At 52.2% G+C, this 27,987-nt stretch overlaps 1 protein-coding gene and 1 non-coding gene across 7 annotated transcripts in view; both read left to right on the top strand.

Annotated features, from left to right (window-relative positions):
* Positions 1–20,307, top strand: part of AP1B1 (adaptor related protein complex 1 subunit beta 1) — a 63,916-nt gene extending 43,609 nt beyond the window's left edge. For 5 of the 6 annotated variants that reach the window (XM_066370552.1, XM_066370551.1, XM_066370550.1 and 2 more), the window contains 12 exons: positions 51–216; positions 7,048–7,146; positions 7,583–7,842; positions 8,473–8,674; positions 9,463–9,483; positions 10,112–10,255; positions 13,704–13,849; positions 16,053–16,182; positions 16,475–16,559; positions 17,262–17,348; positions 17,447–17,601; positions 19,104–20,307. In XM_066370552.1, coding sequence (XP_066226649.1) covers positions 51–216; positions 7,048–7,146; positions 7,583–7,842; positions 8,473–8,674; positions 9,463–9,483; positions 10,112–10,255; positions 13,704–13,849; positions 16,053–16,182; positions 16,475–16,559; positions 17,262–17,348; positions 17,447–17,601; positions 19,104–19,178 — 1,570 coding nt within the window. In that variant the 3' untranslated portion in view covers positions 19,179–20,307. The remainder of the gene's footprint in view (positions 1–50; positions 217–7,047; positions 7,147–7,582; positions 7,843–8,472; positions 8,675–9,462; positions 9,484–10,111; positions 10,256–13,703; positions 13,850–16,052; positions 16,183–16,474; positions 16,560–17,261; positions 17,349–17,446; positions 17,602–19,103) is intronic. The other variant, XM_066370555.1, reaches the window with a different exon arrangement.
* On the top strand, positions 14,390–14,485 carry LOC136396192 (small nucleolar RNA SNORD125). The gene has a single exon (XR_010749591.1). It is a non-coding gene; the product is annotated as a small nucleolar RNA SNORD125 (small nucleolar RNA).
* Positions 20,308–27,987: the final 7,680 nt, after the last annotated feature.

The following is a 27,987-nucleotide window of genomic DNA, read 5'->3' on the forward strand; positions in this document are numbered from 1 at the left end:
TTGCCTGGGCTCCTTCAGTGCTCACTTGCCTTCTTTGCACTGGCCTCCAGGTACGAGAGTGTGATCGCCACGCTGTGCGAGAACCTGGACTCCCTGGATGAGCCTGAGGCTCGGGCTGCCATGATCTGGATTGTAGGCGAGTATGCTGAGCGGATCGACAATGCGGACGAGCTGCTAGAGAGCTTCCTCGAGGGCTTCCATGACGAGAGCACCCAGGTGAGCCATCGAGCAGGCCAGCTCAAGCCAGGGGTAGGTTCTGACTGTCAGCTTGGCACCTCTGTGGTCCGTACTGCTCTGATACCCTCCCCTCCGCCAGCAGGCCCCAGAGCCTTGCCCTTACTAACTGCATTGATGGTGTGGACGGGGGTAAGTGAAGTGCAGCTGACCGGCATGCCCCTCTTCTTCCCACCCTGCCATGCCTAAGGCGGGTGTGTGAGAGTGGTCTGATGGTTGCACTGAAAGTGGGAAAAACTTTCTGGTTTTGTTTTCATATTTTTCTTTGGATAGTTAATACATTGAAGATACAAAAGAATATATATAGTGAAAATTCTCTTTTCCACCATTTCTCTGGCTACCAGTTCTCTCAGAGATCACCAATGTTATTTATTGATCTCTCAGAGATACTTCCAGACAGAGTTCAGGAATACATCAGCAGGTATATACATACCTCTATATGTGTAACGTATACATACATGATTGATTATTGTTACTTGGTTTTTTGTTTTTTTTGTTTTGTTTTTTTGTTTTTGTTTTTGTTTTAAAGTTTCAGCATTTATATTTTTACTTTTTAAAAGACTTTATTTATTCAATTATTTTTTCAGAGAGGAGAGAAAGAAAGAGGGAGGGAAAGAGAGAGAGAGAGAAGGGGGAGGAGCAGGAAGCATCAACTCCCATATGTGCCTTGACTGGGCAAGCCCGGGTTTCGAACCAGCGACCTCAGTGTTCCAGGTCAACGCTTTAACCCACTGCGCCACCACAGGTCAGGCTTGTTTTGTTTTGGTTTTGGGTTTTTTTTACAGGGACAGAGGGAGAGTCAGAGAGAGGGATAGATAGGGACAGACAGCCAGGAATGGAGAGAGATGAGAAGCATCAATCATCGGTTTTTTGTTGAGACACCTTAGTTGTTCATTGATTGCTTTCTTGTATGTGCCTTGACCGCGGGCCTTCAGCAGATTGAGTGACCCCTTGCTCGAGCCAGCGACCTTGGATCCAAACTGGTGAGCTTTTTGCTCAAGCCAGATGAGCCCGCACTCAAGCTGGTGACCTCGGGGTCTCAAACCTGGGTTCAAGAGCATCCCAATCCAACGCTCTACCCACTGCGCCACCAGCTGGTCAGGTGTTGTGGTTTTTATGTTTTGTAAAGTTACCACAAACACTGAGTTAGCAAGTAAGTACTAAGTCATTGCTCCTGGAAGGAATACAGAGTTGGGTTCCTATGAGCCTCTGATCCCAACAGTTTTGTCTACTCATCAATACATAATTCTGTTATACTTATGTTTCTGTTTAAAGACACTTTATTTAACCTACATTGTCGATTGATTCACATGGAAACCATGGCCAGCAGCACTATAACTTATGCCTAAACAAAGCTCATCTAACACATGTGTTTTCTCCATAAGGCACATTGCAGCCTTCTTGTACTTAGGAATACTAGTCAGCCCTTCAGCGCTACACTTGGGGGCCATTTTGTTTTATTTATTTAATTTTAAAATTTATTTGTTGATTTGAGAGAGAGAAGAGAGAGGAAGGGAGGGAGGAGCAAGAAGCAGTTGCTTCTCATATGTGCCTTGACCAGGCAAGACCAGGGTTTTGAATTGGCAACCTCAGCATTCCAGTTGCTTTATCCACTGCACCACCATAGGTCAGGCTTTGGAAGCCATTTTAAACACAGATCACCTACAAAAAGCACCAAAATGTGAAAGATGTGGCACTAAGTCAACTGTGAAAAGGACATTTGTTTATAATGTGAGAAGTGAAACAGGAAGGCAGAGTGTTGCCTCATTTGACCTCAACTAGGAATGTGTGTGTCAGGCAGCTGAAACTTTGCACTGCTCTGCACATGTTTGTGAATGACCATGACAGTGCTATGAACATTGAATTTGGGGTTACAAGTACATTTTACTAAGTAGGCAGATTTGCAAACATAGACTCTGCAAATAAGGATCAATGGTATATATATTTCTTTTTCATTTATTTTTAAACACTAGTTGTGTATTATACAAATTCAAATTGTTCAGCCTGACCAGGTGGTGGCGCAATGGATAGAGCGTCAGACTGGGATGCAGAGGACCCAGGTTCGAAACCCCGAGGTCGCCAGTTTGAGCGCGGGCTCATCTGGTTTGAGCAAAGCTCATCAGCTTAAATCCAGGGTCTCTGGCTAGAGCAAGGGGGTCACTCGGTCTGCTGTAGCCCCCCGGTCAAGGCACATATGAGAGGGCAATCACTGAGAAACTAGGGTGCCACAATGGAGAATTGATGTTTCTCATCTCTCTCCCTTCCAGTCTGTCTGTTCCTCTCTCTGTCTCTGTCTCTGTCACACACACAAAAAAAATTTTTAATTGTTCATCACCTGTCCTTTTTCCCTTAAAAACATATGTGTAGGTCCTGCCATTATTACTTTATGAAAACCTTTTACAGCTGCATAGGATTCCTTCATGCAGAGCTTCCATGTTTATTTAACTAGCATCCTCTGATGAAGATGTGTCAGCCTTTGCTCTTTTCACCAGTAGTGCCACAAATTACCTGTGTGAGGCACATCTGCAAGTATAGCTGGGGGATAAATTCTTAGGAGCAGAATGCTTGGTAAAGGGCCTGTGTGTTGGAGATTTCCCTATAGAGATTGTTCTGATTTACACTCCTGGCTCATAGGTGGATAGCCCTTCCCTCACCTCCTGGCCAGCCTCTAACTTTATTTTTGCCAATTTGATAGATGACAGCTGGTACAGTGATGTGTAGTAGCTTGCTTTATGTCTGTTCTGAGTGGGTTGAGCAGCATCTTTTCATTTGTATTCCCTTTTCTGGGAACTGTCATGCATGGGGGCCTTTAAAACATCTGTTTGTGAGCACAAGGGATCTTGGCTCTCCCAACGGGGCAGTGTAAGCCAGCGGGTCAAGACACGGGCTTTGCTGTTGAAGATCCCAGAGTCCAGACCCCTTTTCTGCCCCTTGCTGGCTCACTGGCTTTATGGCAGTCCTTCACTTCTCAGAGCCTGTTACCTGTTTATAAAAGGATCATAAGACTATCCCTCATCCTCTTGCTGTGTCAGTTGAATGGGATGCCTTGTGTAAAGTCCCTACCATGTGCCCAGCTGATGATAAGCATTTATTAGTGGTAGTGTTGGTGTTGGTCACAATTGGTTTAAAAACAAATGGGTCCAGACATAAAAGGGGACCAACTCACTCCTATAACTGATAAGTGCCAGGAGTGTGCCCTCTGGCACTTGGTTGTGAAGGTGCTCAGATGATGACGTCCTGGCTGTCTGCCTTTCTGGGGTGGCTTCTCCCTTGGGCAGGCTCCCATAAGTGGGGCCTACGGGGAGTACACAGTTCCAGACCATAACTTAGAGACTCCTTCAATTACTTTGCCCTCTGTAGTTCCAGTGACAATCCAGGCCTGTTTGCATTGTCCTGAGCCAGGCACTGTGACTCTGGCAGGGTCTGTCAGACACACATCCCTGGATTGCAAGGGGCGGGGAGAAGAACAATTCTTTGAAGGAAAGCCAGCATTTCTATTACCAGAAGACAGAATTGATGCTGGGTGAGCAAAAATAACAGATGTCCATTACAAAATAATAGTAATAATTCCCATCGACACCCACCGCCGCCTGCCCAATGCAGCTGCCAGCCTTGCCTTGGGCTGCCTTCCCTTTCACTGCACGAGCCTTTCTTGTCTCTGAGAAGCAAAGCCTGGCCTGGGATGGTTTCTACCCCTGCCATCAAGCCCTGCCTGGGACTATTGCAGAGGATATCCTGTGTGTGTGTGTGGGGGGGGGGGGGGGGTTCTACCCAGATATTAGAGTAAATCTTTGTAGCCTTTTTCCTTTAGCAAAGCCCACTACAGAGTCCAGATTAGAGTCAGACAAGGGAAAGCTGAACAGGAGCCTGGGGTGAGGAGTCACATCAAGGCTCCTTCCCTGTTACAGGGTAACCTGGAGTGAGTTCACCTTAGCAAGCCCATTCCTTTGTCTCTGGCACAGGGCTCCTGCAGAGCTTCCTGGGTTATGTGTGTAAACTGCCCAACTCCAGTGCTCAGCAAACAGTAGCTGTGTGGTGGTGGTGTTTTAATTAACTGGCCTGCTCCCTTTTTTTTTTTTTTTTTACAGAGAGAGCCAGAGAGAGGGTTAGATAGGGACAGACAGGAATGGAGAGAGATGAGAAGCATCAATCATTAGTTTTTTGTTGTGACACCTTAGTTCATTGACTGCTTTCTCATATGTGCCTTGACCGTGGGGCTACAGCAGTCCGAGTAACCTCTTGCTCAAGCCAGTGACCTTAGGTCCAAGCTGGTGAGCTTTGCTCAAACCAGATGAGCCCATGCTTAAGCTGGTGACGTCAAGGTCTCGAACCTGGGTCCTCTGCATCCCAGTGTGATGCTTTATCCACTGTGCCACTGCCTGGTCAGGCGGCCTGCTCCCTTTGTCTCCTGGGTTCACAACACAGTTCAAAGCTTTTTTTGTTTTGTTTTGTTTTTTGTTTTTTGGGGGTTTTTTTGTGTGTGTTTTTTTCCGAAGCTGGAAACGGGGAGGCAGTCAGACAGACTCCCGCATGCTCCCGACTGGGATCCACCCGGCATGCCCACCAGGGAGCGATGCTCTGCCCATCTTGGGGCGTCGCTCTGCTGCAACCAGAGCCATTTTATTTATTTATTTATTTATTTATTTTTATTTATTCATTTTAGAGAGGAGAGGGAGAGACAGAGAGAGAGAGAGGAGAGACAGAGAGAGAGAAGGGGGGGAGGAGCTGGAAGCATCAACTCCCATATGTGCCTTGACCAGACAAGCCCAGGGTTTCGAACTGGCAACCTCAGCATTTCCAGGTCAACGCTTTATCCACTGCGCCACCACAGGTCAGGCCAACCAGAGCCATTTTAGCACCTGAGGCAAAGGCCACAGAGCCATCCTCAGTGCCCGGGCAAACTTTGCTCCAGTGGAGCCTTGGCTGCGGGAGGGGAAGAGAGAGACAGAGAGGAAGGAGAGGGGGAGGGGTGGAGAAGCAGATGGGCACCTCTCCTGTGTGCCCTGGCCGGGAATCGAACCCGGGACTTCTGCACGCCAGGCTGACGCTCTACCACTCTAAGTCAGCTGCCGTAAATTACCATGTTCAGAGCTCACAAGAACCCTGTGAAGTAGGCCATACCTCTCCCTTGCTGACTGAGGGTAAGTGGCTTTGTCTGTGCTGCCCAGCCAGGGGCTAGAACCAGGGCTGGAAGCCAGATTCTGAGCCACCTCCTGCCTTGAAAATAGCCAGTTCACTGCTCCTCTACCATTGGCCCATGTGTCACCAAATTGCAGGACAGTGCACAACCTATGACTCCCAGAAACAGACCACATCCCCCCCACCCTACCTCCTGTCAGCCCACCCTGTGTACGAGGGTAATTGCTCCATTTGTTTCTGTAAGTGCTTTTCTGCTGGGCAGGCCCAGGGTGTGCTGCCAGCTCCACCCCCACCCTTTGCCACCGGTCTGTCCCTGGCACAGCCCTGGCTCAGGAGCCCTCAGGCTGCCCTCTAGTCCCAGGACCGACAAAATGAGATGTGACTAAGGAAGGACTAGGTGCAGAGAATTGTTCTTTCAGAGGTGTTCTCTCGGTCAGCAAGTTTTCCTTAAGTGCCTGCTCTGCACTAGGCATAGATTGCACAATAACCAGGGCTACAATTGTGGCAGACATACTCTTCCCTCAAGAAGCTCTCTCTGTGGGATGGCCTGGTGGCTGGAAAGTGTTTTTCGTACTGTGGGACAGCGCTGACGAGGGCACAGGAGGCTGCAGAAGAATGGGGTGGGGACTGGGTCAGCATGAGACCCAGGGGAGTGAGGAGGTGGGCCAGGTTGAGAACAGCAGGAGGCAAGTTCAAGTGAAGGTAGGAGCCAAGTAACAGGTGGAGGCTGAGAGAGGGCTGGGCAGGGATGTTCCCCCACTCTGGTAGAAGCACAGCTCCTCAATGAGAGTGGACCCTACTGGACCAGTCCCCTGGGCCTCACTGGCTGACCAGGCGGTGGCACAATGGATAGAATGTCAGACTGGGACACAGAGGATCCAGGTTTGAAACCCTGAGGTCGCCAGCTTGAGTGCAGGGTCACTGACTTGAGCAAGGGGTCACTCGCTCTGCTGTAGCCCCCGGTCAAGGCACGTATGAGAAAACAATCAATGAACAACTAAGGTGCCACAACGAATAATTGATGCTTCTCATCTCTCTCCCTTCTAGTCTATCTGTCTCTTTCTCTGTCTCTGTCACACACACAAAAAAAGAAGCAGCTTACCAACTACACATTGCCTTTTTAAGCTGTAAGCCCCTCGAGAAGCCTGGGGCCCTAGTAGGTTTCTGGGACTAGGGCTGGCAGTGTCCCCGGCCTGCCTCGGGTTGCCAAATAGTAGAGTGGCCACACCTTCCTGAGTAGTCTAGGCCAGTGGTCCCCAACCTCTTTTGGGCCACGGACCGGTTTAATGTCAGAAAATATTTTCACGGAACGGCCTTTAGGGTTAGACGGATAAATGCATCACGTGACCCAGACAAGCGTCAAGAGTGAGTCAGACGGATGTTAACAGAGGGAATCTGGTCATTTTTAAAAAATAAAACATCGGTCAGACTTAAATGGAAATAATGTAAGTTATTTATTCTTTCTCTGCGGACCGGTACCAGTCCGCGGCCCGGGGGTTGGGGACCACTGGTCTAGGCTACTCAGCACTACCAACACCCCTACTGGCCTTAATCTGTGTTTTGTGGCCATCCCAAACTTAGGGAAGCGTTCTCTGCCTCAAGGCCCTCATTTGGTTTCCTACTATCCCCACATGAAGCCCACACGTCTTCCTTGTCATTTCTCCCCTGCTGCAGGTCCAGCTACAGCTGCTGACGGCCATAGTGAAACTCTTTCTGAAGAAGCCAACAGAGACGCAGGAGCTGGTACAGCAGGTCCTGAGCTTGGCCACTCAGGTGGGTGCCCTCGCCTCCCTGCTGTGCTGCGCTCACTCCACAGGGAGCGCTTTGGTCCCCGGAGCCAGGCATGGGTGGTCTTGCCCCTAAGAGTGGCACCATATTGTAGGTTGGGCCCCAGAGTAATCCAGGATCCCTGCTCAGGGACTCAGTCATAAACAAATCAAGATGGAATGGGGTCAGGTGGTGAAGTTGAGACTGTGTAAATGAGAGTGGAGAGGGCAGTCCACAAGAACCAGAGGGTTTATATGAGGGCAGGAAGGGCAGACTGCCCATGGAGGGGCTAGGGAGTGGAGATAGGAGTGGGCATGGCCTGCTACAGTGGAAAGTGACGGGGAGGGTGCTGGGCCACGTTTCCACGTTTGTTTAAACTTCCCCTTCCCCTCACCCGGCTGCTCTGCTCTGAGTTTCATGAGCTTCCCATCGCGCCCCCAAGGACTCAGACAACCCGGACCTACGGGACCGCGGCTACATCTACTGGCGCCTGCTCTCCACCGACCCAGTGGCTGCCAAGGAGGTGGTATTGGCTGAGAAACCGCTCATCTCAGAAGAGACGGACCTCATCGAGCCCACACTGCTGGACGAACTCATCTGCTACATTGGCACCCTGGCCTCTGTCTACCACAAGCCGCCCAGTGCCTTTGTGGAGGGGGGCCGGGGCGTTGTGCACAAGAGCCTGCCGCCCCGCACCGCCTCGTGAGTGAAGTGGGCTAGTTGCTGGGCTGAGCCTCCCCACCTGGTCCTTTAGTTCAATAGCACAAGTGTTCAGGCTACATGTGATGTCCCCTGGCAAGGCCTGAGTCTGAGGGAAATTATAATTCCCCTAGCAACTTTTTATTGAACACTTACTATACAAGATGTTAACTAAGTGACCTCATTTGATCCTTGCAACAGATCTGAGAGATGTCCCCACTTAATAGACGAGGACAGTAGGCATGGAGAGTTTGATTGCCTGGTACAGCATCCCACAGCCAGCAGAGGCTGGGCTCAGACCCGATTGGTCTGATTCTAGAGCACTGTCCTTACCTCCCTCCTCTGCCGCTCCTCTGGAGACGGCGGCCAGTCTTTTCTGTAGAGTAGGCTTAGTGGTAATATAGACGACCCCTCCCTATACTCATTCCCATGAAGCTGCATCTCTCGGAGAGTGGAAAAATGGATCAGGCAGGGGAACGGGGAGGAGGAGGAGGAGGAGGCATGTAGACAGCCCCTATGGGACACTGAGCAGACTCAGTGCCTGTCCTGGGGGAGGATCCTAGAGACTGGGGACTCTGATGACCCCGAAACAGTCTGCCCCCCCCCCCGACCCTCTTCCTTCTGTGTCCTCAGGAGCGAGAGCACGGAGAGTCCTGAGACAGCCCCTGCTGGAGCGCCCTCTGGGGAGCAGCCAGATGTCATTCCTGCCCAGGGTGACCTGCTGGGTGACCTCCTCAACCTGGACCTTGGCCCTCCAGTGAGCGGCCCACCCTTGGCCACCTCCTCAGTGCAAATGGGAGCTGTGGACCTTCTTGGCGGTGGCCTTGACAGCCTGGTATGTCCTGGGAACCCCCCTGGATGACACTGATAATGATGTTCAGAGGAGCAATCCTTGAACCCTCTCTGTGCTAGGTGCCAACCAGGTACCTCTGCCTGTGAAGGTGATGATGTAGCTCCCTACTTATAGGTGAGAAAGCTGAGGCTTACAGAGGTCAGAAGACCCCTTCAAGAGGGCACAGCTGCTAAATGGCAGGCACAGGACTCAGCCCTTTGTCAGGCTGCTGAGCCCCAGGAGACCTGGGGCAGTGTAAGGCCCAGTCCTGTAAGTCTTATAAGTTCCCTCGAGTCTGACCCTGTAGTCTAGAGGAGCCAGATCTGTGTCCACTTAACCCCAAATCCCCAGCTGGGGGAAGTAGCCCTGCAGGCCTGCGAGAGGCCCATTAGAGTCAGGGACGGTTCTCCCCTGTAGAAAGGGGGTGGTGAGACTGGCCTGGATATCTCCATGGAACTTCTTCAGGCAGCTAATAGAGCAATGTAGAGGGGGCAGCAGAGCCCATGTCACTTAGCCATCCTGGCTCAGGTCCCCAAGACTGTGGCACAGGATTCGGGTGGTGGAGTAAGGCTAGGAGCACAGTGCTCATCATAGGAACAGTCTGGGCCCCTCCTAGGCCCAGCACTGCCTTGCACCAGACTTACCTCAGATGGGGCAGCAGTAACTAATCTTTTCTCTCTTTCCCTCTTTCTCTCCCTTCTCCCCCTGGTCTCTCTCTGTGTCTTCTTCCCTGGCTTTTCTCTCTGCGTGTGGCTGCCTGTTCTCTTCACCCTGCCTGCTTCTGCTTGGAGATGGGGGATGAGCCTGAAGGGGTACGGTTCAACCCTTGCGTCACCAAGCCTTTGTCCCTGCTCCTCCTGAGAGAGCTGGTCTAACATCCTAAGGGTCAGATGATGTCAGAGCAGTCCCTCCCTGCTGATCCCGGGCCTTTTGTCCAGTGTCCTGGCAGCCTCTGCTCTGACCGCTTGGTGTCCAGCTGCCACCGGGCCCCCAAGGCCTTGAATTCCTCATCTCATCCTCACTATCCTATGATAGAATTGCTTGTCATCCTGAAGATCGCTGGCCCTCTCTGCCCCCACGGCCCTTCTGTGATATCCTAGAGGGCACACTCCCATCTCCCTGACACGGCCCCCTCACAGCAGTGTGCCTCAGATACCCCTTTTATCCATGGACTGAGCATCAGTTTGCAGGTGTCCCCAGCTTTCCCAGAGGTTACCCCTAAGGCTTGAGATTTGCAGGGCATAGGAGGGTTCAGCCTCTCTTCTCCATGCACCTCACTTTGTCTTGTTCCTACAACTTAGAGTTGATGTGACAGCAGCCTTGTGGGACCCCCTCCTGGCCTGCCCTTCCTATTTTCTAAAGAGCCAGGTGGCTACACTCATCCCAGACCCCTGACAACCCTGCCTCAGGTGCCTGCCTCTGACTTCTCTTTCTTTCCAGATTGGGGGCCCCAACTTTGTGGCACCCCCAGCAGCAGCAGTACCAGCCAACCTAGGTGCACCCATGGGCAGCGGCCTGAGTGACCTCTTTGACCTGACCAGTGGCGTGGGCAACCTGTCAGGATCATACGTGGCCCCCAAAGCAGTAAGTACCATGCCTCCTCTCATGGCAGGAGCAGAGAGGAGTTAGAGATCGATGTGCCGGCACCTTAAATGGCTCATTCTGCAGAATCTGCTCGGGCCAGTGGGGATGGGCTCTAGGAGCAGCAGTTTGCCCGCACGATGCCAGAGTCAGCCATGGGCTGTGGGAGCACAAGGCAGAGATCTAAGTCAGGCGCAGTGGAGCAGCAGGGAAGGGCATCCCACAGGGAAGCTGGAATCCAGGCCTGTAGATCAAGTCAGATTAGCCAAGCAAAAGTGGGGAGAGTACTCCATCTTGTGGGAAAAGCCTGGAGATGAGGGAGAGGACTGCATCTTCCAGGGAGCTGGCCAAAGTCCGTGTGGTTGGAGCAGCACTTCTCATTGCTCTCTGACCCAGTGCCACTCATTGATAAGACATTTTGTGATGTCCCCTTCCTCTCCTGTCCTTAAATGAGATCTGTGGACTGTGCACCTACCAGCACATATAATTTTAAAGTAAGATGCTACCACTGCGTGACATAAAAGATAAGAAAATTATATAATTCAATGTTACAAAGGTTTAGGCGTGCCCACCCCAGAAGACCTGATGAAGTTGTCAGGTGTTGGCAGCAGTGCAGTCACTGTGACGGCCACAGTCGGATGCTGTGAGAGGTGTGTCCATTGGTGCTGTTAGTTTCTGAAATGGTAACTGACTCCCAGTAAAGTTCCAAAAAAACAGAGAACAAGCTTCCTTTGATTTCACCACAGTTCAGTTCTGGCAGTTTTGGGCCATGTTGAAATCATGCGAACATACTGGAGAGATACAGGACAAGTGCTTATTGTTGTCTCCTGGCAGTCTGTTCAGCATCCCTCACCCTGGCCCGCTAAACACAGTGCCTTCCTCCCATTGTGTCACCTGAAGATACCCCACAAATGCCTACTATGCTACTAAGGGGCAGTACCCCCCCCCCAAGACTCCTGGCTAAACAGAGACTAGGTAGGGAGGAAGCTGGTAAGATCAGCAGCGCCAGGCTCTGGGGGATTCCTCTCAATCCTGGTGCAGCAGGAGCCATTGGAAGGTTTTAAGCAGAGATGAAACAGGTTTGCTCTTAAGAGAGATGGCTCTGGCTACCGCGTGGAGGCTGGGTTGGAGGGCTAAAGCAACAAGGAGCCCGGTGAGGACTGGCAGGAGCTGGTGCGTGCTGATGGCAGTCTGAAGAAGCAAGGCACCTTTGGGGGTGGAGGCAAGAGGCTGGACTGGATAGCTGCCTGGGAGGTGGGACTGGCAGGATGTTGGGGTTGAGAGGAGGGGTGATTCTGGCTCAAGCAATAGGGTGAAGGGAGGGAGGTGTTATTTTCTGAGATGAGGACAAGGGAAGGAGAGCTGAATTTAAGGTGTGAGAACATGTAGGCCTGGCACACAGACACCAAAGTCTGTGTTCCCAAGTCCTATGTGATCAAATCCCAGAGTGTTTGCGAACGCCTGCGTGCCTGCCATACTGTCGTGGGCTGTCAGAATTAGTAGCAGTGACGAGAACATACAGAAATGTAGTGCAATGTAAAAATGTTCGGTTAACTAATTATTACACCCATCGGCTACACTGATGCAGGAGACTGATCCATACATGTTAGAAGCCAAATTTAACAGGCATAAGGCACATCAAGCAACAGGAGAGCAGGTGCCAGCTCTTGCCAGGCATTGCAGAGCTGCCAGGAACATAGAGCATGAGAACTAGCCCTTGGGGAGCTGACCCTTAGGGAGTTGTCTGTTCATTTTAACAGTTGTTATTCACTGCTTTGTCTTAGTGGAGGGTCAGATGGGTGTACCAACAGTGAGTTCTGGAAATGAGAGGTGAGAGGATCATGAGGTCAGGAGGAATCAGGGCTGGCTGCCTGGAGGAGGATTCCTTACAAAATGAACAGGGTTTTCTCCACCACCTTAGTCACTGAAGGTTCTCGGACATGGGTGCTCTCCCTTCAGAAGGTGTAGGTATGTTGTCTACATTTTCCTAATAGCACTATGACTACCTAGAATTGTCTGTCCCATGTGCGTTTCCCCTCCCCCTTTGTAGGGATAAATATATTCCCCAGCCTTCCTGGTCAAGGGAACGAGGCTTTCTGTATACAAGAGTTGGAATTCCTCAAGCATTTGGATCAGTGAGTGGTGACAGTTCTGAGTACTATCTGCATGCCAGGTCACAGTGGAGAGCTAAAACCATGAGATTCTACCCCCATTTTGTCCAGAGGATGATCAGAGTTAGCAAGTCCCATGGGGTGGTGGTGGGCCACGGGAAGCACTTTCCAAACAGAGGGAACAGTGAATGTGGGCCGCTAGAGGAACAGGTACCAACTGAGCCAGGGGATGGCAGGACACCAGGCTGTGGCAGCCATGGACAGTGGAAGTCATTGCAGAATTGCAGGGGTTTTTAAGGGTGCCATATCAGATTTACAATTTAAAAGATGGTTGTAGCTGCTATGGAGATTAGGGAAAGAGGAATTGGAGCAGCCACCTTGTTGCCATCTTACCTGGTGAGCTCTGATGGCAGTCAGACACGGGGAGGTGGTGCCTGTGGAGAGGGAAAAGCTGAGGACCTGGCAGCAGATTGGAGGTGGTGGCTTTGACAGGATTGGGCTACATGTTGGTAGCACAGGGGTGAGGAATGACTGAGGGCTGCTGCCCAGATGGCTCTGAGGTTCCTGGCATTGGCAACTTGAGAGCTGTGGGACGTTTTGGGGGAATGTTGGGGAAGCGGGCCCTGGCCTTTGCCCTTGCTGTGAGCCATCTGAGTGAGGACAACGGCCACAGAGGCACTGGCATGTGTACAGGATGAGCCAGCAGATGTCCTGCATGGGCAGGGCTTTCCTTCAAGCTCTTTGCTCCACAAACACTCCCTGACCCAGTAGGGGCGGAGCCTGGGGGTGGGCCTCTCTGAGGAGGCAGCTCTTAAGCTGAGACTCAGATGACAAGGGCAGCCAAGCAGCTGAGGGCCTGCCAGGCAAGGGGTCCTCTTAGGAACTGTCCTTGGTCAGGCCATTTTCTATAATTGAAGGGCCAGCCCTGCGTTCTGTGAGAGAGGACAGGCTGGGACAGCTAGGGAGGCCTAAGGCCCTGGCTGAGGCCCAGGATGGCCTTGGGCTCAACTCTCCTTGGCTCGTCAGGATGCTGGCAGGGTCCTGTTTGTGTCCTCACCTCCCTCAGCCCTACTTCCTGAGTGTTCCTTTTTTGACCTCTGAAGACTTGGGTCGGCTTTGGGCACACCAAGCACCTAGTGGTGGTGGCCCTGGTGGGCCATGCAGGATCGTTCTCATCCCGAGATACACATGGCATCTCCTGATGACGGTAAAGACAGGTGTGGTCAACCTGGGAGGCACCTGCAGGGCAGAGAGAGGAGAGAGAGGAAGGACTCTCTGGTGGGCTTTTGAGTTTTGAGGAAGTGGCAGACACCAGCCCCTCCCCACCCTCTTTCCTGTAGGTCTGGCTCCCAGCCATGAAGGCCAAGGGGTTGGAGATCTCAGGCACCTTCACCCGCCAGGTGGGCTCCATCTCCATGGACTTGCAGCTGACCAACAAGGCCCTTCAGGTCATGACCGACTTTGCCATCCAGTTCAACCGCAACAGGTGAGCTCCCCAAGAGCAGCCTGCCAAGAGCCCATGCTCGTGGCTGCAGGGAGGGGCCGAGGGCTGCCAAGGGCCTGGTGCCTTCTTTTTGGTGAAGGCGGGTATTCCTCACAGCCGTGCCTCAGGCCAAAATTTTCTAGTTTCTCCCCCAGTGACCTCTTAATGTGGACTCCAAAGTATCAGGCAGAGAGGTGGGGTTCCCTCCGCATTATAGCTCCCTCCCCTACCTGAAGAGGTGTTGTCCTGACACAAATCCGCAGATGCAGCCTAGGAGCCTGCCTTCAGCAAGCACCCCACAGAACAGGAGTTTGGGGCCTCCTTTCCAGCCCTGAGTGGCTCCCAACTCTAAGAAGGCTGAAGGGCTGCCTGCCAGCCTCCCCATGTGACATAATTAAACTGTCAGGGCCTCTGGGAGTGGTGGCTGCTCCAGGCTCCTCACCCCCACCAGGCCCCCGGCCCCCGGGGTCAGTGCAGATGCTCTCCTGTCCAGCACCAGCAGGGGCTTTGTGGACCAGCCCAGCTGGGCCCAAGCTCTCTGGGAACCCAGGCAGCCTCTCCTGATGATTCTTCTTCCTGAGCGGCTCTAGTGATGAGCAAATGAGCCTCTAAGAAGTTGACTGAAGGGGCTGCTTCCCCAGGGAGCCTGTGGGCCAGTGGTTCCTGACTGTCTGTCAGACGGGGAAGGGTGGCAGCTACTGTCCCACTGATGCTCACGTGACCGCACAGGCCGCAGAAACACTCCAGGCTTCAAGGGGTGGTCACAGGGATCACTCACAACAAACTTACTGTGTGTTGAAAACTTTCTAGGTTCCTGGCTCTGTGCCAAGGGCCTTCGCAGTATTATTTCACTTGTCACCTGACAGCCCTGTGAGATCAGTGCCTTTACATTACTCCCCTTTTTTTAATTTATTTTTGTGTGTGTGGGAGGGGGGGTTGTTTTTTACAGGGACAGAGAGAGGGATAGATAGGGACAGACAGACAGGAATGGAGAGAGATGAGAAGCATCAATCATCAGTTTTTTGTTGCGACACCTTAGTTGTTCATTGATTGCTTTCTCTTATGGGCCTTGACCACGGGCCTTCAGCAGACTGAGTGATCCCTTGCTTGAGCCAGCAACCTTGGGTCCAAGTTGGTGAGCTTTTTGCTAAAGCCAGATGAGCCCGCGCTCAAGCTGGTGACCTTGGGGTCTCGAACCTGGGTCCTCTGCATCCCAGTCCAATGCTCTATCCACTGCACCACCACCTGGTCAGGCTATTACTCCCCTTTTAGTAGGTAATGACACCTGGGCTCAGAGAGGTCACATAGCAACAGTAGTGGAGCCTCCAGCCGGGGGTAAGGGGCCACCACAGAGGCCCGAGGTTCCGTATCGTCTCCTGCTGTGTGTCAGGCAGACCTGATTACCTTTTGAGCAAACACAGGTTGGGGTCGGACCACTTAAGCTCTGCATCTCAGCACTGCCCCTCACTTCGAAGGGTCTGGGGTGGGCCTGCGCCCCCTGAGCCTCTGTGTCCTGGAAGCTGAGAGACGAGACTATATATTTATTTTTTTTTATGACAATAGGAGTTGGTGTAATATTAAATGCTCAGTTCATGGTCCCAGTCAATACTGTGGTGACATATCAGCCCAGAGCCTGTTGTTGGGATAACTCACACTCATGGGGATTCTCCTGATTTGCCCACATGCTGCTTTATTGAGAAGCAGAGCTTTCCTGAGGATCTCTGCCCATCATGTGACCTGGCCATCATGTGATTCATTCTGGTCCAGACAGTAAAACCCTGTGTGTCACTTGGGATGGTCAGCTCCCTTCTAGGAAATGAGAGTTAGCAGCAGTGACTGGACAGTCACAGAGTTTTCAAGTTCAAAGAAGCTTATGGGTCCCTGGTATGAGATAGAGCTCTCTGAAAGATGGATGGGGCAAGGCCATGCTTACCTGTGTCTGCCCCATGCTTGGCCCAGAGGAGGAAGAGGAGCAAAGATGGACTTCAGGCCTGCAGCCAGCCTGGGACTCTGCCCCTGTGCTCAAGGCCATTGAGGGGTGGAGGGTGGAGATCAGCAGTTTGTCTTTCTGGCTTGGGCCTGAGCCTGGAGTAAGGCCAGCTTGCTGGAGGGGCTTTTTGTTAACTGCTGCCCCAGCTCTGGGGCAGGAGCCCACATGTCAGCACCTGCTCCCCCGCCATCCCTATGGGGACTTCTCTCTCCCCAGCTTTGGCCTGGCCCCCGCCGCCCCCCTCCAGGTCCACGCGCCCCTCAGCCCCAACCAGACTGTGGAGATTTCCCTGCCTCTCAACACAGTGGGCTCAGTCATGAAGATGGAGCCTCTGAACAACCTGCAGGTATGCTCCGGCAGGACTGAGCACCTCTGTCTTTACCGGCACCCCCACCCCAGGGGCGGGCCTGGTGGAAGGGTCTGGGGCCTGGTCTGTGTGCAAAGTGCTGTCTGTGGAGTCATGCTCTTGGCCATAGATGTGCCCAGGAGGTCTGATCCGAGGAGATGAAGGGACATGGCTCCCAGGAAAGGCATGTGAGGGGGTCTGCTCAGGTATGGGGCACAGGGAGCTGGCCCTCCCTGGGACCTCGGAGTTGGAACCAAGCATCAGGGTCCGACTTGAGGCTCACTGTTTCTAGGTGGCTGTGAAAAACAATATTGACGTCTTCTACTTCAGCACCTTGTACCCATTGCACATCCTCTTTGTGGAGGACGGGAAGATGGGTGAGTGTGAGGTCACCCCTGGGGTCCTTGGAATGGATGGATTGGCTTTGCCCCACATCAGAGCCCATGAGTCACTGGCTTCTCTGCAGAACCTAGAGCAAGGGCACGGAGACCCTTGTGTCTTGTCAGGCCAGGTGTGGCCCCCCAGGGGGGGTGCGGGTGCCGTACAGGAGCTCTCAGTCCTTGGTTCTCTAGCTCTGCCCTTCAGCCTTGCCTTTAGCCTCTAGACAGTTGTCCCCTGGATCCCCTGAAGCAGGGAGCCCAGGCCATGCCTCCCTCCTGATGCCTGTCCCTTGGACCCTGGCTAGAACGTCTGAGAAGACTCATCCCAGACCCAGAGGACTCACTTCCAGCGTGGTGCTGCGTGGAACCCTTTGCCCCACCATCTCCCAGTCACCTCAGAAGCCCTGCAGCAGGCTGACTAATGAGCGGGCTGTGGGCCAGAGCAGGAGGAGGGCATATGTGGGTGCTGGCGAGGAGAGAGCTAAGGCTCCAGGGCAGGAAACCCAGGATCCTTTGGGAGCAGCATGTTACCCACATTCACAGAGTTCAGGGTTTGCTCGGAGAGGCAGGAGCTACTGTGGCAGAGCTGGTGCCTGTCCCCATCTTCAAATCGGACCCATTTCATGCTCAGTGTTATTGAGCAGGGCCCCGAGGTTTCAGAGGTATCAGAGTCGTGTCTTTTCTCCTCCTCCCCCCTAGACCGGCAGATGTTCCTGGCTACATGGAAGGACATTCCCAATGAAAACGAAGCCCAGTTCCAGATCAGAGACTGCCCACTCAATGCAGGTAGGACTCCTAAGCACCCCCACCCCATCCACACTGCCCCTCGCCTGCACCCAGCCAGTCCTTCCCCTGTTGCTGACCGGGGTCCTTCTAACCCCCAGAGGCCGTGAGCAGCAGGCTGCAGAGCAGCAACATCTTCACAGTTGCCAAGAGGAACGTGGAGGGTCAGGACATGCTCTACCAGTCCCTGAAGCTGACCAATGGCATCTGGGTGCTGGCGGAGCTGCGCATCCAGCCAGGCAACCCCAACTTCATGGTGAGGCCCCTACTCCTGCCCTGCCCTGCTCCCTCCCAGGCCCAGGGGCAGCTCTGATGGGGGGCCCTCCGGCCCAGCTAGGCGGAGTCACTTTGAGCATGGTGTGAAGGAGCGGCAGAATTCTGTCCATATAAGGACTTTTGAAAGCTTCCTACTCAGTCCCTTCCAGTTGTCCAGAGAAGACACCAAACTGGGTCTCAGAGCAGTGAGTTGGTCTAGAAGATTCTATAAAATTGGGCCCTGTGAAGTGGCACAGTTGGCTTGACCCTCCTGTTACTGCCTGTCTGAGCACCCACCTGGGAGGATGGTGACTCCGAGCGGCTCCTCCGTCCCAGCCTTTGAGTCAGACCCGTCGGGACGTGGCGCCCATGTGCGTGGTTGTCCTGGAGGCCAAGCTGCTGTTCCGAGCCCCAGAGAGCACCGAGCTTTGCTTCTTCCCCTGCACCCGAGTCTCTGGCAGGCATGGCCCTCCAGACACTGCTCCCTGGGCCCCGCTGGGGGCATTGGCTCTGTGGTCGGGCAGAGGCTGTGCAGTGGCTTCGGTGATGGTAATTTCCGTCTCCCTGTGTTTGGTTGCTGCATGTCCACCTTCCCTGCTGGTGCCCGTGATGCAGGATTTGGAGGTTAGCGATTGCTTTTCTCTTCCTCTTTCCCCTCCCTCCTCCCCAGCCACACCTTGCACCCCCGGTCTCCTGGCTTGGCTCCAGTGCACCCCGGCTCTCCCGGCCTCTCCTCACCCTGCTGCTCCCCAGGTCCCGGCAGACACACACGCGGGCTGCAGGCAGGATGGCGAGCTGCCCTCCACTGACTCCCCGCTGCTGCCCAACCAGGCAGCCCCTTAGGGAGCTGGCACCCCCACTTCCTGACACACATGGTGTGTGCACAGAGCCCTTCAGGGGACACTGAGGCCCTTTGGGGCCACTGCTGCTGATTTCTCTACCTCTCCCTCCCCCTTCCTAATTGTACCTGAGCAGTGATTTTGGCAAAAGGGTGGTGGCACTTGTCTCCACTCTACCTGTGTTCTCCAGGCTCATATTGCAGTTAGAGCTGACACACCTGCTTCCTGTGCAGGAGGTCAGAAAGAGCCCTTAGCGCCCCCACCATCCTCCAGAGCAGAAACCTGCTCCTCCCAGCACCCATGCCTCCTAGGGACCTCAGCCCCCCATGTGCGGTGGGGGGCCAGGCAGCTCTCTGCAGGGCGGGGGCCAGGCCCTCCCTCACAGCCTCCGAGTCACACTGCTTGCCACAGGGCTGTGGTGGCTGGGCTGACAGCAGGTGTGTGGGCTGCAATTATACTGGTCCACACCCAGCTGGCGCGGCAGCCACCCCCTCTCCTTCACAACACATCTGCCCCAGCCACACTGCTGCCACCAGGCCGCATGTGCACACACTTCCATCGGGTTCCCACCCTCTGCCCTCCCCACGTGTTCCTCCCCAGCCTGGTAAATCACAGCCCCAGGGAGGAGCCCGAGGAATGAGCGTGGCCTTCTCTCCCCCCGCAGCTGTCCCTGAAGTGTCGAGCACCGGAAGTGTCCCAGTACGTGTACCAGGCCTACGAGACCATCCTCAAGAACTGAGGCCCCGACCAGTGCCCACCCCAGCCTTCTGCCAGCCCACTGAGGAGCCGGCTCCCTGCGGGGTGACGGCACCTACTCCCAGGAGGGGGCCTGGCAAGCCTCCTAGCCACCCGTGGGGCTCCCTGGTCCTGACTGCAGGGCCTGCCTGGGTCCTCAGGACTGGGCGGCACCCCTCCCGGAGTGAAATCTGTTTGCTCCCATGCTCGGAGGCTCCCCTCTTCTGTTGCTGCTGACATTTAGGATCAATGAGGAGGAACCAAAGGACACTGAACCAGAGGGGCACAAAGGCTGGACAGGGAAACCCAGAGTTCTCTTTCCTTTCCTGGTGCCTGAGGGCGAGGGCAAGGTTCCCTTCTCAGGCTCCCAGCCCAGGCAGTGCCCGCCCTGTCTCTCAGTTGCTGTTAGCAGCCCTCCCCACGCCCACTCTGGTGGATGGGCCCCGATAGGCTGTCTGGTGTGCGTGGAGGGGCCCTTGGTACCAGAGAGCTGCTCTGTCAGTCTGTGTATCCAGGACCTGCACCCCACACCCTCTCTCCCTGCATCTGCCCAAGCTGGGGTCCAACAGTCATGCCAGTCAGGCCACAGCTTCCTGAGAGCCAACCGCATGGGGAAGATGAGGCAGAAACTTCTAGAGCCCCTGCCAAGGCTCCTGCTCCCCTGGCCAGTGCATCCCCACCCCCACCCCCACCTGCTCCTCTTGCTTCTGTGGATGGTCACTGCCTGTGAGACATTCCTTGGTGTCCCCTGGGCTCCCAGAGCAGAAGCAGAGCTGCGGATGGGGAGCGCAGGCAGGCAGGGTGCCTCCTGTCCAGAGTTTCTTTGGGGTTTCTCCTTAGTGTCTGCTACCCTCCTCCTGGCCTCCCAAGTGTCAGTCGTGTCTGACAGAGCATTAGGTTTTCCTGTTACTGCTGTTTAATAATAAAGATTCTGCTTTTGGCAATCACAGACACTTTTTTCCCTGTCCACCAAATGTTAGAATTGAAAACTGCCTACAAGTGGTTGCGGATGGTTTTTTGAGCCCTGCAGTAACTATGATATATACATATATATATATAGAGAGAGAGACTATATATTGTATGTTCACTCTTATTTTCCAAAAGAGAAAGAATAAAAATGATAACATCAAGCACGTCCCTGGCCAGTGTGTCAGGTTCTGCCTGAGGCTCTTCTGGTCGGGGTCTGGAGCCCAGGGTCAAACATGAGCTGTATGCTTGGTCCCTCCCATGGCACTCTGAGAACAGCAAGTTCCCTCCACTCTATCCCTAAATACTGACTTCTGAGGCCTGCTGGTTTCCCTGGCAACTCTCCTACCCATGATCCCAACTCGACCCCAGCAGACACTGTCTAGCCTTTTGATGTTGGCAAGAGGGTGACGACCTTTCTGGTTTTCCCCAGCTCCCTCCCATCAGGGAGGCTCCTGGGAGCGGCTTTGGGAGAGGGCTCTGGCAGGCAGGCTGTGCACCAAGCCCGTCTGGGCTTGCTGCTCCCGTACCTGCAGCTGGCTGAGCATGGGTTCTAAGCTGACAGCTTCCCAGCTGCCACCAAGGGCTCCCCCGGGCCTGGCACTGGCCTGGCTTCAGGGAAGGGCAGCCAGACCCCGGGCAGGGCTCTGACGGTAGAGCTGCCCATGGGTTCTCAGTGCCTCATGGCTGGTAGGCCTCCGGCCTGCTTCTAAGAGGAGCAACCAGGTGCCCTTGCCTGTGTCAGCCCCAGCCACTCCCTGCACTCTGCCTACCTGTGACACATGGCTGCCTTCCCAGCAGCCTGGGGACCAGGCATTGGCAGGGGTACCTGGCCCTCCACTGCCCCACCTCTGAGCCCTGAGTATGTCGTGCTGCCCTTGCACAAAGCCTAGGCCCTTGATGGCACGACCCTAGTTCCCACCCCATCTGAAAGTCTTTAGGCTCAGAAGGCCCTGCACAAGCACAGCTGGAGGCCCCCTGGCTGTGGACAAGAGCAGCAGGGTTTTGAGCCCTTGAGGAGAGAGGCTTGCCCCAGTCAGCCCTGTGGCCTGGGGGCCTGGCTTACAGGCTCAGCCATGCAGGAGCCGCACAGGTTTCTGTCCCACCCCTCCACCGCTATGGGCAGAAGAGTTGAAGTGAAGGATAGCTGTCCCCAGTGGGGTGATGGGCAGCTTGAGACCCAGGACTAAGCACGGGAGGGGGGGGGGCTGATGAAAAAGGCTGGCCTGGTCGGACAGAGGGCCTCAGACTGTCATCAGACATCTTGGGTTTGCCCTCCTAATTCAAGCTGTGGCTGGGCCTCAGGTGACTGGGCAGGTCCTTACCATGATTTCACCCTCTCCCACCCACACAGCACCCAGCCATGATGGAACCCAGCCACCTTAATTTACTCAGGGAGAGACTGAGGCAGAGAGCACATTCTCACCCCCAGTTCCCTAAGCCTGGTTTTACCACATCACTGCATGAGGAAACATGCACCCGAGGCCGCCACTGGAGGCCTGGCTTTAGAAGTGCTTTAGGGAATATCCCATCTGCCCTTCAGCTTCCTGTCCCTCCCTCCCCTCAGGGAGACTCCATCACGTGCCTCCCCCACCTCTCCTGGCACTCTCAGCTCCTCCTGTTCAGGCCTGCCCACTCTCAGAGCCCGACACCTCTCTGGGCCTCGGCATCCTGCAAGACTCCAGCATCCTGGACCTTCCCAGCCAGTAATTATTGGAATGTCCAATAAAAACCCAGGGGCCTGATGGGTGCCCGTGTGCCAGCCACTATACTAAGGCCTGCGGCATGACCTCATTTTGCATTTAATCTTCAACTAATGGTTTGCTGGTTTTTGTTTTTGTTATTTTATGGAGTTCTGGACCATGGTAAGATCAGCCACACAAAGGGTTGAGGGCTCCTTCCCACCCTTCCCAAGTTGTGTTTTGTTGTTGTTTTGAGGGAGAGAAAAACAAACATTGATTTGTTGTTCCACTTATTTATGCATTCATTGGTTGATTCTTGTATGTGTCCTTACTGAGGATCGAACCTGCAACCTTGGTGTATAGGGATGATGCTCTAACCAACTGAGCACCCAGCCAGGGCTTTCCCTAGTTTAGTTTCCCTTTCTGGAGACAAACTTTATTGCTAGATATTGGTTTTCTTCCAGGAATATTCTGTGCAGGTATGTAAGGAAATCCACAGAGATACTTACTAAAAAGTGGTAGCACACTCTAGACTACCAGCACTTTGCTTTTCTTACCTGTCTGTACAAATAGACCCATTTCAGTACTCCTTGTGCGGATGGGATGCTATAGCCAGTGCTGGCTGGTGGCTATTCAGGCTGTTTCCATCTGCTGCCAGTCCAAGCAACAGTGCAATGAAGATCTTCCTACATACATCCTTGTTCATGGGCACAAATGCAGCTGTAGGATCTAGCCCCACCAGAGGGTGTTAAGCATTTTATATTTTATATTTTAGTTCTTGTTTTGAAAAGGTAATGCATTCTCATGGTTCAAAACCCAAAAAGACAAAAGTGAAAAAATTTTATCATTTCTCTTCCCAAAGGAACCAATGTTACCTTCCAAAGAGACTCAATGATATCTAATATGTTTTTTTTTCCATTTTATACACCAATGGTAGCATGGAACACACCCCATTCTGCACCTGTTATCTTGAAGACTTTCCATTATCAGTCCATCATAGAGTCCTAATACCTTTTTATAACAGCTGTATAACGTTTTCCAGTAAATGGAGGTACCATCTTGAACCAGTGCCTTCGAGATGTCCATTGAGTTGTATCCACAGTGTAGCTAGTTAACAGTGGTTGGCAAACTCATTAGTCAACAGAACCAAATATCAACAGTACAACGATTGAAATTTCTTTTGAGAGCCAAAAATTTTAAACTTAAACCATATAGGTAGGTACATTCCTCATCAAGGTAGCACCCGCACGTGGTATCTTGTGGAAGAGCCACACTCAAGGGGCCAAAGAGCCACATGTGACTCACGAGCCATGCTTTGCCGACCACTGAGCTGCTAGTACAGGTGATACTGCAAAGAATATTCACTTTCATGCATCAATAAGTTCCTGAGATGGACATTGCTGGGTCAAAGGTAGGCTTGTTCATAATTTTGACAGCTGTTGCTAAAAATTCTCCAATTTAGACTGGTGGTGGAACAGTGGATAGAGTGTTGACTTGAGATGCTGAGGTCCCAGGTTTGAAACCCCGAGGTCGCTGGCTTAAGCGTGGCATTATCAACATGGTCCCATGGTCGCTGGCTTGAACAAGGGGTCACTGGCTCAACTGGACCCCCCCAGTCAAGGCACGTATGAGAAGCAATCAGTGAACAAAGTGCTGCGACTACATATTGATGCTTCTCATCTCTCTCTCTCAAAAAAAATAATAAGAAGAAGATTCCCTGGCCTGACCTGTGGTGGCGCAGTGGATAAAGCGCTGACCTGGAATGCTGAGGTCACCGGTTCAAAAACCCTGGGCTTGCCTGGTCAAAGCACATACCGGAGTTGATGCTTCCTGCTCCTCCCCCTTTCTCTTTCTCTCTCTCTCTCCTCTGAAAAAGGAATAAATAAAGTCTTTAAAATAGATAGATAGAGGCCTGACCTGTGGTGGCGCAGTGGATAAAGCGTCAACCTGGAAATGTTGAGGTCGCTGGTTCGAAACCCTGGGCTTGCCTGATCAAGGCATATATGGGAGTTGATGATTCCAGCTCCTCCCCCCTGTCTCTCTCTCCTCTCTAAAATGAATAAATAAAATAAAAATTAAAAAAAGAACCTGCTCATATTACTATATCATTACTTAAACCTGCTATATCATTACTTTGATATAGTAATGCTACTTCTAGGAATCTATTCTGAGAAAATAATCTGATTGCAGGCAAATATTTTTAAAAAAAATAGGTAGGTAGATAGGTACATAGATAGATAGATAGATAGATAGATAGATAGATAGATGATAGATAGATAGATAGATAAGCTTCTCTAACTTGCATTCCCACCAGCCAGGAATGAGATGCCTGTTTCCCTATGCCCTCACAAACTGAGCATATTGATTTGTGCCACTCTGAAGGGTGAAAATTGAATCTTTAAATTTTTAAAATGTATTTATTCATTTGAGAGGAGAGACAAAGAGAGAGACGAGAAGGGGGTGAGGAGCAGGAAACTTCAGCTCCCGTATGTGCCTTGATCAGGTAAACCCAGAGTTTTGAACAAGCGATTCAGGATTCCAGGTCAGCGCTTTATCCACTGCATCACCACAAGTCAGGCTGAAAAACTGAATCTTCTTTTTTTTTTTTTTTTTTTTTTTTTTTGTATTTTTCCGAAGTTGGAAACGGGGAGGCAGTCAGACTCCCGCATGCGCCCGACCGGGATTCACCCAGCATGCCCACCAGGGGGCGATGCTCTGCCCATCTTGGGGCGTCACTCTGCCGCAATCAGAGCCATTCTAGTGCTGAGGCAGAGGCCACAGAGCCATCCTCAGCGCCCGGGCCAACTTTGCTCTAGGGGAGCCCTAGCTGCTGAAGGGGAAGAGAGAGATAGAGAAAGGAGAGGGGAAGGGTGGAGAAGCAGATAGGCGCTTCTCCTGTGTGCCCTGGCCGGGAATCGAACCCGGGACTCCTGCAGCCAGGCCGATGCTCTACCACTGAGCCAACCAGCCAGGGCTGAAAAACTGAATTTTACTGTGTTTGAAGTATGCCTCTGTTCGTGTGTTTTTGAGCCATTTATATGTTCTTTTCTGTGAGCTGTCTTTGTATTTTCCCATTTTTCTATATCATTATTGGTTCTTTTTTTCCCTGCTTTGTCATGATTTCTCCCCATTTTGTTATTGCATTTTATTTTTCCTTGCTGAAATCTTTTTTTTTTAATGTAGTTTTTTTTTTTTTTTTTTGTAATTTTTCTGAAGTGAGAAGTGGGGAGGCAGAGAGAGACCTCCACATGTGCCCGACCAGGATTCACCTGGCATGCCCACCAGGAGAAGATGCTCTTCCCCTTCCGGGGCACTGCTCCACTGCAACCTGAGCCATTCTAGAGCCTGAGGCCATGGAGCCATCCTCAGCACCTGGGCCAACTTTGCTCCAGGGGAGCCCTAGCTGCTAAAGAGGAAGAGAGAGATAGAGAGAAAGGAGAGGGGAAGGGTGGAGAAGCAGATAGGCGCTTCTCTGTGTGCCTTGGCCGGGAATCAAACCGGGACTTCCACAAGCCGGGCTGACACTCTACCGCTGAGCTAGCCAGCCAGGGCTTTAATGTAGTCTTTCTTTTTTTCTTTTTTTTTTTTTACAGGGAAAGAGAGAGAGGGATAGATAGGGACAGACAGACAGGAACGGAGAGAGATGAGAAGCATCAATCATTAGTTTTTCATTGTGACACCTTAGTTGCTCATTGATTGCTTTCTCATGTGCCTTGACCATGGGCCTTCAGCAGACTGAGTAACCCCTTGCTCGAGCCAGCGACCTTGGGTCCAAGCTGATGAGCTTTTTGCTCAAGCCAGATGAGCCCGCGCTCAAGCTAGCGACCTCGGGGGTCTCGAATCTGGGTCCTCCGCATCCTAGTCCGATGCTCTATCCACTGCGCCACTGCTTGGTCAGGCTAATGTAGTCTTTTAATTTCTTTTTTCTAGTACCTGCCTGATCTTAGTTTTTGCATTTTGATTGTATTCCATCTGGGCTCTATGTTAGTGATGAGGTAGGGATCCAACTTCTCTCTTCCCATATGGTTACCCAGCTGTCTCCACACCATGTACTGAATAATTCATCGTTTTCCACGGATTTGAAATGTCATTTTACCATATACTAAATTTCCACATACATATGAGTGCTTTTGTGGATTCTACTCTGTACCAGCAAATTTCTCTATTCGTGGGCCATGCATGTTTTAAAAATTATTGTAGCCTGACCTGTGGTGGCGCAGTGGGATGAGGCGTTGACCTGGAACACTGAGGTCGCCGGTTCAAAACCATGGTCAAGGCACATATGGGAGTTGATGCTTCCTGCTCCTCCCCCTTCTCTCTCTCTCTCTTCCTCTCTCTCTCACTCCTCTCCCTCTAAAAATCAATAAATAAAATATTAAAAAAAAAAATTATTGTATCTTTTTGTTTTCATAATTTATGGTATCCTCTTATTTGCCCTCTTTGTTCCACTTGAACTTTAGAACTACTTTGTCTCTCCTTTTTTTTAAGATTTCATTTATTGATTTTTAGAGAGAGAGAGAAGGAGGGAGGGGCAGGAAGCATCCACTCGCAGTAGCTGCCTCTTGCATGCACCTTGACAGGCGAGCCTGGGGATTTTGCACCGGCGACCTCAGAGCTCCAGGTCGACGCTCCACCCACTGCCCTACTGCAGGCCAGGCAGAACTAGTTAGTCTTTTAAAATATTGATGGTATTATTTTATTTGGATCTCATCAAATGTTTATATTAATTGATGGAGAACTGACATCCTTAAAATGATGTCAATAATAATATTAACTTTATATCCAAATTCAGGAATAGATATCTTCCCATTGGTTCATGCTTTCTCTGATGTCTTTTTGTAGTAGTTTAAGTTTTCTTCATTGAAAGTTCTTGCTTGCATATTTATTCTTTTTTTAAAAGAAATTATTGATTGCCTGATGAGGCGGTGGCGCAGTGGATATAGGGTCGAACTGGAATGCACAGGACCCAGGTTTGAAACCCCAAGGTCGCCAGTTTGAGCGCTGGTTCATCTGGTTTGAGCAAGGCTCACCAACTTGAGCCCAAGGTCACTGGCTCGAGCAAGGGGTTACTCAGTCTGCTGAAGCCCCCTGGTCAAGGCACATATGAGAAAGCAATCAACAACTAAGGTGCCACAACAAAAAGTTGATGCTTCTCATCTCTCTCCTTTCCTGTCTTTCTGTCCCTTTCTGTCCCTCCCTCTGTCTCTGTCACACACACACAAAAAAAAAAATTATTGATTTTTTTGTGTGTGGGGGGGTATTTTTCTGAAGCAAGAAGTGAGGAGGCTGACACACAGACTCCCACATGCACCCGACTGGGATCCACCCGGCATGCCTACTAAGAGGGCAATACTCTGCCCATCTGGGGTGTTGCTCCGTTGCTACCAGAGGCATTCTAGCACCTGAGGCTGAGGCCATGGAGCCATCCTCAGCACCCAGGCCAACTTTGCTCCAATGGAACCTTGGCTGTGGGAGGGGAAGAGAGAGATAGAGAGGAAGGAGAGGGGGAAGGGTGGAGAAGTAGATGGGCGCTTCTCGTGTGTGCCCTGGCTGGTATTCAAACCCGGGACTTCCACACGCCAAGCTAATGCTCTACCGCTGAGCCAACTGGCCAGGGCTGGTTGATTCTTTTTATTTTTTTATTTTATTTTATTTTATTTTTGGTTGATTCTTTTTAGAGAGAAAAGGAGACAGAAACATTGATCTGTTTCCTTTTCTTTTAATTTTTTTTTTTTTTTTGTATTTTTCCGAAGCTGGAAACGGGGAGAGACAGTCAGACAGACTCCCACATGTGCCCGACCGGGATCCACCCGGCACACCCACCAGGGGGCGACGCTCTGCCAACCAGGGGGCGATGCTCTGCCCCTCTGGGGTGTCGCTCTGCCGCGACCAGAGCCATTTTAGCGCCTGGGGCAGAGGCCAAGGAGCCATCCCCAGCACCCGGGCCATCTCTGCTCCAATGGAGCCTCGCTGCGGGAGGGGAAGAGAGAAACAGAGAGGAAGGAGAGGGGGAGGGGTGGAGAAGCAGATGGGCGCTTCTCCTGTGTGCCCTGGCCAGGAATCGAACCCAGGACTCCTGCACGCCAGGCCGACGCTCTACCACTGAGCCAACCGGCCAGGGCCCTTTTCTTTTAATTTTTTAAAAATTTTTATTTATTTATTTTT

This window comes from Saccopteryx leptura, chromosome 2, assembly GCF_036850995.1.
Source record: "Saccopteryx leptura isolate mSacLep1 chromosome 2, mSacLep1_pri_phased_curated, whole genome shotgun sequence".
NCBI lineage: Eukaryota > Metazoa > Chordata > Mammalia > Chiroptera > Emballonuridae > Saccopteryx > Saccopteryx leptura.